Source organism: Antrostomus carolinensis, unplaced genomic scaffold, assembly GCF_000700745.2.
Source record: "Antrostomus carolinensis isolate BGI_N321 unplaced genomic scaffold, ASM70074v2 scaffold25171, whole genome shotgun sequence".
Taxonomy (NCBI): domain Eukaryota; kingdom Metazoa; phylum Chordata; class Aves; order Caprimulgiformes; family Caprimulgidae; genus Antrostomus; species Antrostomus carolinensis.
In genome coordinates, this window is record NW_010296603.1 from 1 (window position 1) to 11,057 (window position 11,057).

Genomic DNA, 11,057 nt, shown 5'->3' on the forward strand with positions numbered 1-11,057 from the left:
CTTCCCCGGGGCCAGCACACCATGCAAATCCTCCTGAGCCATTGCTCAACCAGACGCTGTGTTAACTCCAGAACCTTTGTGCAACGCTGGCCTCTGGGGGTGCGGGGGAGGCCGTGGGGAAGCTCAGGGCTGCTTCTCCCTGGTGGCTTCACCAGGAGGGTTGAGATGGCTGCTGCCCACCAGTCACTGCAGTAAGGGGTTGAGCTTTGCTCCGGGCAGGCTTCAACCTCCGGCCCCGGAGGGGTGTTCAGGGCCAAAAGCCCAAGGCACGGAGGGAGGCAGGTGACAGGGGAACAGACAAATGCTGGGCTGGAGGGTGAGCACTGAGGGCACCTGCACAGGCAGCGCTGCCCTCCCCAGCACCAGCCTCCAGCAGGACCCAGCCCTGCTGCTGCTGCACTTTTCTGTGCGCTTTGCTGCAACATTTACCCTGTGGAGTTACTGGCTTCCTGCATTTGTCTCATGGCAAGGCTGTACCCCATCTGCCTCTGAGTCACACGGCACAGAGCTGCTGTGTGCTCGGGACACCTCTTCCTCTTCCTCTCTGCAGCCTCAGAGTTGGGTGAAAACAGCAGTTTGATGCTGAACCTGCTTCCTTGCACCGTGACATCGCCACAGCCCCCATGTGACACTGCACACAAGCGCTTCCATTACATCGCAGCCACTTTCCCACAGCCCGTACAGGAGCCTTGGGTCAGATTCCTGCCCCTGGAAATGCCTTAAAATGTTAGGAGTTGAGTTAGCCCCATCCTGGAAATCCCCAGTGTGAGGGAACCAGATGGGTTCAAATCAAAGTTCAGCGAGCAAGAGGGGCAGGAGGCAGCTGGCTCAGGGGAGAGGCGAGCAAACCCCAGACAACAAACTCCTCATTCCCATGGTTGTGCCCTGACACTTCTCAAGAGCCTTCTGCACCTCATTCTCCAGCTCAGCCTGGGATCTCCCCCTTTCAAGGAGAACAGCAGCAATTCCTCAGCCTGTCAGAGTAGGAAGAGCTGCTCAGAGAGGAGCCAGGCTCCTGTGGGGCTCAGCATGAGGCTTTACCAACAACACAAGGCTGACAGGATGAGGGCAGAGCAACCCCACCGCGCTACAGGAAACTTTCAACAGGGTGCCTGTGCCTGACCTCCTTTGCTCAGTAACCTGACATGAAGATCTAACCTATTTCTGAAGGGTAGGAAACACGATGTGAACGCACAGCAAGCATGACAGGTCCTCCCCACTGCTGCAGCCAAGGAAGTGGTGAGCCACAGGATGCATCTTGAAAATTCCACAACAGCACAGCGAGAGCCCCCCCGAGCGCAGCATCCCGCGGTGCACAGGTAGGCAGCTCCTCTGACTCAGTGCAGATGATTGTGCAGGGGTGAAAAAAATATGCAGTAGTGACAGTTCTGATCAGTGTTCCCCACATTTCCCAAGTTCCTGAGCATCACAGCGAACAGGTCCACTGGGATGCGGGGCAGACAAGAAAGCAGTACTCACATTTGAACACAGGATGCTCCCGGGACAGGAGGCAGCAGGTTCAACATGCAGAAGCCTCACGTGAGAGAATGAGAGAACTGGGAGAAACACTGGCTGGATTTCCAGTACACGCAGCAGCAGTTTGTGGGAATAACTTTGAGCAGATTTGTGTTTGGCACTGACCCTCCCAAACTGCTGTGTGTGCCACCAGGACTGGCACTGCAACGGAGGTTAACATCATAACCAGAGTCACCACCAGCTCTTCCCTTCCTGGTTATGGCCCAGCTTTGATAGAAATACAAATGAACATCCTGCCCCCCATCCACACATCCCACAAAACTGAAGTTATCTATTAAAGTATTTTACAGGAAGACCAGCCTTAAAATCCTGCAGCATTTGTCAAGTGCAGACCCCACCACAAAACAGCAGAGAAGTCTTCTCATGGTTAAAAGGTCTGATCGGATCTGTGACACATCACTCGATGCCCTCCCCACCAAGACCCCAGCCATCCTACCTGCACAGAGCCACGGCAGCTCACTGTCACTTCTGATGACATCCTCTGGAGGGTTCCTCTCCCACAGTCAATAAATGACCTTTCAGACTGTGAGGTTCAGATTTCAGATTTGTTTTTTGAAACAAAGCACTATCACCAGGAGCACCTGCTCCCCTTGTTTCTGATTAACTAGAAATAGCCATTGCTCTGTATTAAATCAAGAGCACAAATTTGAATAAAGACCACAAAGTTATTTAACAAGTCAGGTAAGAACACGCTGTACTGCAGCAGAGCAGGTGGGAGGGGAAGGTTCTGATACAGAAATGTGAGCATTGATATTCCCACTGCATTTCCTTCCCAGTTCACACCAAAGCTTTAGAGCAAAGTCCTGACACGTTACAGTTAGCATATTATCATGCTCAACATCTGGCACAGATGTGCTACATAACTGGATAAAATATGCACTTATTTCCAGCCTGAACTGTGGGACTGGTCATTAAAACTGAAGCACAGCTGGACTATTTATTCCAATAACTGAGAGGACTATTCTTTAGTAGCCAAGACATCCAACAACACAGCAGTTCTCACACTGCATTAGAGCCACAGGCCTGCACGCTGCTGCCCCACTGCACCTCCACTGCCAGTGCATCCCAGTGCAGGGAGCTGACTCCAGTAATGCCAACAAACAGGGAACACTGGACACGCCGTTACCTGCTACAGCAATTTGCTGTAGTTTGATTTCTTTTTTGACCTGCCACACTGCACCAATGAACAAGCCTGTCAACAGGCTGCCACCAGACCACATACGGAGATCTAAGGTTGTCAGAGGAACCCCAGGGAGGAAGGATAATTTCTTTGACTTTCCTGGAAAGCCAGCTAAAATGTTGAATGGTCAAAAAGCCACCAGAGAGCAAATAATTCAACTCAGCAGTTTTTATTTATATAACACAAGTTCTTACTTTGCCATGGTTTTTACATGGCTGCCTCCATTCAGTACATAACTACACACTGCATAATGATACAGAAAGTTCAGCAGAATGTCAGCCTGTGAGTATAAAATGTTAATCTTCTGATTGCAAGAGAAGCAGCATATATTGGTATTTCACCAGAAAAAACAAAAACCACCACGCCAAGTAGCACAGTGGCTGAGTTGAGAATAGTACTAATTAAAAACAGCAGCAAGCAGCAAGTTGCTGGACAATAACATTAAAAACCAATTTTTTTCCTGTAATTTACAAATATGCAAAGTATCAGGTTACTTAAGAAGCATTTTGCTTACTAACAATGAAACATTACTAATTTGTAATGTATCATAATTCACCAGGTATACAGGTTTCTGTGTCCCTGTGGTTTTGATGGCACATGGTGCCAGTCTGGGTAGGTCAGGCCTTGGACAGGCAGAGGGAAGAGCAGTGATGGACAGAACCATTCCTGAGGAGGGTTCTCGGGAACGGCTGCTCTCCACTCTCCCCTTCATAATTTGCCACTCAACAACCTTGGTTTAACCACAAGATGGACGTATTTAAAAAAAACATAACAAAACACACAGATACAATGTGTATCAACAAATCAACTGCTTCTGGCCTGCAAGTGCAAGAAACATCTTTGCATTCTAAGCACAATGAAATCCCAGGACCAGAACCAATTACTACAGCAATTGGTTTTGCATATTTAAAAATCTGTTACAGTATCTACAGTAAAAAAACACCTTACAGAGTAAGAGGGAATGAAAGGGGAAACAGTCTCACTGAGTAAGTCTTATTCTATGTTTTTTGGATGCTGCTATAGTTTGACAAAGCTGAAGGGGACGGGAAAACATTAGTAAGGAAGAAGATGAAGCAACAGCTTCACTGAGAAAAATATTAAGGAATGCTCAGTATGGGCAGCAGTCCAGACATGACTGCTGTTTTACTGTATGCTCAGAACTATTGCTGTCTGAAGACAAAAGGCACAACATGATAAATCCTCCTTGTCTGCGTTGTACAGAGACAGGGTAAGACAGGTTACCAGCCAAGGGCAGTGGTTTTGAGCAGCATCAACAGCGTGGTCATCCACATGTGCTGGCAACTGCATTCTTCAGTGAATGCCAAACACACAACTTGCATGTAGCTTTGGAGCAGTGTCAGGCCTCTCATCCTGAGACAGGATTGTGACCCTAGCTCCTCCGATTTCTGGGAGCTGAGCAGCTTGTGAAGCACTTGTGGTACATACTGGAGAATTACCTCATCTCAGCAAGGTAAGCTTAAGTGGGAGGGGTATGGAAAGCATCATTAGAGAAGTGTACCAATAAAACCAAATTAAAGTCAGCTAAACCTAGCTTCATCCTAGATTTATCATCCAATATTTTCCAGATCTGCACGGGAGGATTTAATAAAGAGGCTTAGTTAAGAGCTAAGAACAGCCTTGACAATGCACTTTAGTCTTCACAAATAAGCCTCACACTAGTGCACAGGCAGTACCCCCTTCTCTTTCACAAGTCCCCCCGAGTCCTCCCTCCCTGTGCCTGATCATACATTGGCCATCTCAAAACTGAAGCTCATGGGAGTAAGTTCTGAACCACTGCAGGAACTTAGGGTGTGCCTGACTCACCACACATCCCCAAGGACAAATCCTGCTCTGAAGCTGCAGCCTCTTCTGTTCAGCATCCAGAACCTCTTCAGCACTCTCTGGGGAAGGTGGGACCCTAAGGCTGCCTCTAAGAGGGACACACTGTCATGTCTGGATCAGAATTTGCTGTGAGCATACCACATCTGGGACCCAGCCTCCACCTGGAGCCTGGTACTTCCAAGGAATAAGGAGGAGCCCTCAGAAGGCATCTATGGCAGCTACAGAGTGCAAACACCAACCCTACAGCTTTTCACATGCCTGGCTGCCCTCAGCATCTGCCTCATATACCTGGGTTCTGAGATTTGTAGGTCAGTATCTCCGCAGCCAACCTTTGGGGATCCAGAAGCCGAGGGAAACGACTCATCACAGCATCAACTAAATGGGGATGGAATATGCCACACAGCTTGACATGCACATTGGCCCTCTCCTCTGCAAACTGGTCAGAGACAGCCCACTGGCAGGAGTCCCCGTATGCTGGCCCTGGGGCTCTCTGTACAGAACGAGGATCTCGCACACTGGTGGATCTCACCTGAGGAGGTGGCATCTGGTATGGTTCAGACCAGTACTCTCGAGAATGGGATGGAGAGGCATTATAGTCATTGGGCAGACTGTATTGCCCAGCGTTAGCTGGGTGTACAGGCACTCCATAGCCTGAGAAAGAGTGAGGAGGTCCTGAGTGAGAGATCTCAGGGCTATACTGCAAGAAGCTAGCACCAGAGGAAGAAGATTTATGGGAACCATGCTTGTAAGAGACCAGACCATTTTGCTCTAAGCTGGGAGAGTGTGGGTAGACAGGTCTTTGCCTACCACAGGTGCAGACTGCCACCTGATCAGCATGGGAATGATCACAGTGACTGGCAGATCTGTAAGGCCACATGTCAGACAGTTGGTTCTCCAAAGACCCAATGCCTGAATCAAGATGCTCCTGAGAGATATAAGACAGAGAGTCCATAGGAGGCTGCTGGTATCTGTCAGAGGACCTGTGGCTCCCACTGCTGGGAGGGACACTGCCTGACACACAGCCCTTGACCTGAAGTGGAACATCACTGGGCTTTGCTTTGTGAGTCAAGCTTTTCCTCTCTGCAGAGACCTTCTGCAAAGAGCTTTTATCACTCTCCGTGGGCACAGAGCACAAAAGCTCTGCCTGGGAACCTCTTTTGCCCTTTTTCTCCTCCTTAGTACTGGTACTTCTGGTAGGAGACAACCTTGCATTGGCTCGGAGTTCATCAGCTAACGAGCGCTGGGGCTGATTGATCCTTTCAGGGTGGTAGAATTTGCACTTAATTCCATAAGTGCATTTCTTCCCTGCAAGAAAAGGCAGAGCATGAAATGAGCGTGGAATGACCAGCTGAACTCTACTAAATGCATGAATTACACTTCAGAACTCATGTTCAGAAGGAAGGTCTTACCATAAGGGCACTGTTGTTTCTTGTGTTCTGGCACCACAGGTTTCTTTCTGAGGAAGTTATCCAGGCTGGGGCCATGTCGCCCTAAGGGATCATCTGGAGGCATAAACCTACAGAAAAAGAAATCTCAGTCAGGAGCAGTTTGCATTCTTGAGTCAGGGTTTCATTTCTTCTAGAAGTCTCCCATTTCACTGAAGGTTAAAAACCATCTGAGCCCTAACAAGCTTTCCCACTTCCCTGCAGTGACAACTCTCCAGTCACCTAGTAAAGACTGGCATGAAGTGCTTCACTTCAGACACAGAAGAGGTTCTGTGATCTACTGATGACCAGAAGTAGTAGTTGCTGCTGGGCCAGCTAACTATTGTCCTGTGAGGAAATCAAGTCCTGAGGCTCTCCTAGGAACTCCCCTACAGAACTCCTAGCTCCAAGCCATGAACAGCTATTAAGATGATTCCAATTCCAATGCCTTTGTACCTCACCACAGTTGGACAGTTCTTCTCACCACACTTCCTTCTATCAAAAGATATCTCTACAGGATTTTTTTTTCCACTCTGTACCAGCATTTTGATCTTTTCATGCATCACTTGCCATTGCTTCATTAAAACACGACAGCATGCTCACATGGATCTTTTTTTAAAAGCAAAGGAAGAACGGGAACATACTTGTCATTAACAAAGGAATACATCAACAGACGCTCCTCAATGAATTTCTTCCACTCAGGACGCTCGTTCTGCAGGTCCCGATAAGTATCATTAGAAACCACAATGCCATCAGACTCATGTGCCAGTTTCACAATGAATCGATCATCATAACAGACGACACGTTTGCCTCCAACCCGTCTGGAAGGGGTGAAGACCAGAATTTTCTTCTTTTCCAGGTCACGGAGAATATACTGATCTAAAACAAACACAACTGTCAACTTCCATGGCCCAAAGACCTTCACACAGATAAAGTAACATTATAAATAAGTGACAAAATTAATGTAAATAATTCCATCTCTCCAGAACCTAGCCTGTATTCTCAGCTCTTTCCTTATGCCATCCATCAGGCTGTCAGAGGTGGATTCCCAGCCACAATGCCTGTACAGCACCCAAGAACACCCAGAGCTCACCACAGAGGCTGCTCTTATAAAGAGGTTCCCACCCACATAATCCTCTGCATGCAAAGTGCAATTTGCATTTAGGCCTGGCAGGCTGGCACCTTCTGTAGGGCCACACTACATAGAGATTTCTGAGTAGTTACTTAGAAACCTCAGCTGTTGGCAAGTTCACAGCAAACTCCCCTCAACTTGAATAATTTGACTAAACTCCCATCACACTAACTTTTATCACTGTACAGTCTACAGTATCAAACAATTACTGTCAAATACACACATGAAGATGTGTCCCTGAAAGGGGGGAAAAAAATGCAAGTAATAAAAGGCAAGAAGGTAGGAAGCAGAGTGGTATTGCATTCTTTGTTCTCTGAATTATTCCAACTGATCCAGGCAAGAACTTGCTTAGGGAAGAAGTTAATGGCCAGTTCTCACTGGTCAGCTCAGCTTACCAGATCTCCTACTACTCAGATCTTCCATTCATAAGTTAATTACTAACTAGTCAGAACTCTGCAAGCTCATTAAGTGACAAAGCAGTAAGCTTGTAAAGCTACTTTTGGTTTTCATATTTCCACACCTGTTATAAGTACATCTGGTCGTGGCTGCTCCTTCCTCCAAGATGGCACAAAGACTGTAATATCCTTGTGTCCTCTGTCCCAAAACCACTGGACAGCCAGAAGGATGCCCCGGCAGGAGAACACTTCTTTATTTCCATGGCTGCATCAAAGAAGAAAGGATAATTTCAATATCCAGGTTATGTGCAGATGAGTCAGGCAATAGACTACACAAACTGATCCAGCAATTCAGACAACCTTTAGTGAAGAAGTGTTAGAGTAGCACAATCAGCATTCATTGCTCATCTCATGTAAAGAACAGCACCAAGATCTTCACAGTTGCGTTGCTTTCAGTACCTCAGCACACCAATAAATACTCAAATCCTCAGTGGGAGGGAGAAAGCAGCCATAGCTGTTGCAGCTGCTTTGAAACAGAGCCTTTGCTCCAACTCTGGACTCTAGATCTTTATTTTTAGCCCCTAGTACAGTGTGATCTTAAACACCCTTTGTCCTATTCTGCCAGCCAGCACCAGTGGCTGACCTCTGCCAGTGTAAACTGCACCCTCACTAGGTGTTCTGCTGGTAAAGTCAAGGAAAACAACACACTTCATGCCCTCAAGGACATCAGCACTGAGGAAAGATGCTTCTTCATTATATCATGGCCCAAAAAGTTGGTTACAAATGCACTATTTGCAGGACACAGCAACACCTCCTGTGAGCGGGATCAGTGCTGAATGCCTCAAAAGCAGTTTGAGAACAAAGTCTGACAACAGCATCAGAAGCTACATACCAATGCAAAAAGCTGCTGCTTAATTATTCATTAGGTCATATCAATAAGTTTCCAGAACTTCTATGAGGAAACTACCACTTCTGCTTTACAAGTGCCAGTATTTACAGTGTAAGTAGTTCTTCTGTTGATAACAGTTCTGGCAAACTCACATCTTTTCTGTATTACAGACCAACTTGTCATACTGAAGATCTAACAGCCTGTGTTTCGGGATGACACTCTGCTAAGACATACTCTACTGAAGACAGCTGGTCCCTAATTCAGTAAGATTTTCCCACCTGGGCACTACCCCTGCTCCAAGTTTTACTCTTCCCATCTACACTTGAACATTTCAACTCCCACCTCCACTTATAGCATGGTAGTGAACTCCTCCATAACTTAATTACTGAAGAGTAATTAATTTACTTACATCCCAGCAGAGGCATTGCTAAGAAGCATTACTCCTGTTGTACAACTGTACCACTAGAAAGAAATTTTATTTCTCCTCTAGTCCTCACCCTTCTCTGAAGCTATTAAGAAAACTAAAGAGTTGGGCCAAAACAATTATTCTATAAGAACTACACATTTAATATGAAAACTGACACCTAAATAGACACCTAGCACATCCTCATTAAGAATCCCAAATTACAGAAAGGCTGACATTAACAATCAGAAGAAAAGATCACAGAATCACAGAATGGTTTGGGTTGGAAGGGACCTTCAAGATCATCTAGTTCCAACCCCCCTGCCATCAGCAGATGCTCTGAATTTTTTCCAGTGTCAGGCTGGTTTTGCTATAGATACCAGACACAGGGTACTGTGGTCTTTTAGAGATAAAACAGAAAAGCAGAGATTTTTTTTTTTTGAGCCCCTGCTACCAATCTCAACTCTACAGAAGGTAGCTAATTGGGCTGATCTGATTTGGCAACAGCCAAGAAAAAATTCCCTTAGAAGGAAGTAAAAGCTAATTTCCACTATGATTTGCATATGTTTGTCAAGAGCTGTTCAGGGAGGCCGCTGTACACACTGCAAATGAATCAGCAGGGAACATCACACCATCAATACAGGAAGTTTCAGAATGGAATTCCCCTTCTAGCAAGTTGCTTAAAAAAAAGCCAGACTGCTTTTCTCATGTCAAACTCTGGTCTATCTGCAGCGTTATTACCGCATGGCCTGCCCTGAGTCACATTTGCTGTGATCTCTCTCTTGCACTTTTCGGGACAACTTTCATGGGTAAGAGGCTCCTCACTCAAAAAACACAACCAATTCTGTTGTTTAAGCCTGAGCACTTATCTAAGGTAAACTTTCGGCAAGAGTCACACTTATCAGCTCAGCTTTCACAATGGGCCATTTTCCTCAAGTGACTGCACAGCTGCCCAAGAGCCACAGCGACAGGTCTCTGCTCTCCTGCAGATGCCCAGGTCCCAGCTTTTCCTCACTGTCCTTGCTCCATTGCCACCAGAATTCCTTATTTACCCTGGGACTCGCAGGCTCTGTTCATCAGTTGCACAGCAGACTGTACCCCATCTTTTCTGAGAACTGTCAACCAGGGCTTAGAGAAAACCACACCTGCAAGTACATCTTCACTCAGCACTTTCACCTCAGACAAAGCCTACAGTAACACATGCAGCAGCTCTGTGTGTCCCCTGTTGGTTATTGGGGTTTTTTAAATAAAAAGGTCTGTGTACCCAAACACACATGATGAGATCTGTTAAACTAAAGCACAGTGAAAGAGGCTGGTGTATTAAATTAATGGAGCCCAGACCCACCTGTGCAGAGGTGGAGAGTACAGCAGGGGAAGGTAAGGACATCAGGCCAGTAAATATCCAGCCAAGCGATTTTGGGTGCTCCATGGATATTAGGGCTCCTGCACTCCCAAAGTTACTGTTCCAACCCAAGCAGCCTCGCAGGCTGCAGCACCCACCAGGACCTGCCACTGGCACCAGAGCACCCAGGATGCTGAGGGTGAGTCACAGCCCTGCCTTGGTGACACCACACTCTGCCCCTTTGGCACCCCATCCGTTCTCTACACTGTAGAGAAATTTAACCAAAATACAACAATTTAGTGACTGGTCTCCAATGCAGGAGACAGCTCCATATTACAAAGCCTTCTCTAATTTAACCTGTAATTATTTATTGAGCAACTTCCTGCTAGAGAAACTTACATAAAGCCATTAGGTAAGAGGACAACGTATCTTCAGTTATCCTCCTTGTAAGTTAGAGAATAGAAAGGAACATCTTTATTTCCCAGCAAGCACGCCCGCTCTTGTCAGAGCCCCATGAACCACACAGCTCCATATTACAAAGCCTTCTCTAATTTAACCTGTAATTATTTATTGAGCAACTTCCTGCTAGAGAAACTTACATAAAGCCATTAGGTAAGAGGACAACGTATCTTCAGTTATCCTCCTTGTAAGTTAGAGAATAGAAAGGAACATCTTTATTTCCCAGCAAGCACGCCCGCTCTTGTCAGAGCCCCATGAACCACTGGCTACGGGCTGGCAGAGACCACGGGCAGGACAGGGCATCACACAGACCGTGATGCTCGTCCTCCTGACTCCCTGCACCTTGGAAAACACTACCAGGGCACCCAGCAGCAGCTGTTGGCAGCGAGAAGCCCCCCGAGTGTTTCAGACCCCTCGCTCTCAGCTCGCCTCACAGCCGGGGTCACGCACAGCCA

At 46.8% G+C, this 11,057-nt stretch overlaps 1 protein-coding gene across 1 annotated transcript; it reads right to left on the reverse strand.

Annotated features, from left to right (window-relative positions):
- Nucleotides 1-4,846: 4,846 nt before the first annotated feature.
- LOC104517936 (ribonuclease ZC3H12A) lies at nt 4,847-7,774 on the reverse strand (the record flags this gene model as incomplete). Its single annotated transcript, XM_010178351.1, has 5 exons — nt 4,847-5,185; nt 5,318-5,863; nt 5,968-6,074; nt 6,627-6,861; nt 7,635-7,774. Coding segments are annotated over 5 exons (1,367 nt in total), but the record flags the coding sequence as incomplete, so codon positions are not given.
- Between the last annotated feature and the right edge of the window lie 3,283 nt (nt 7,775-11,057).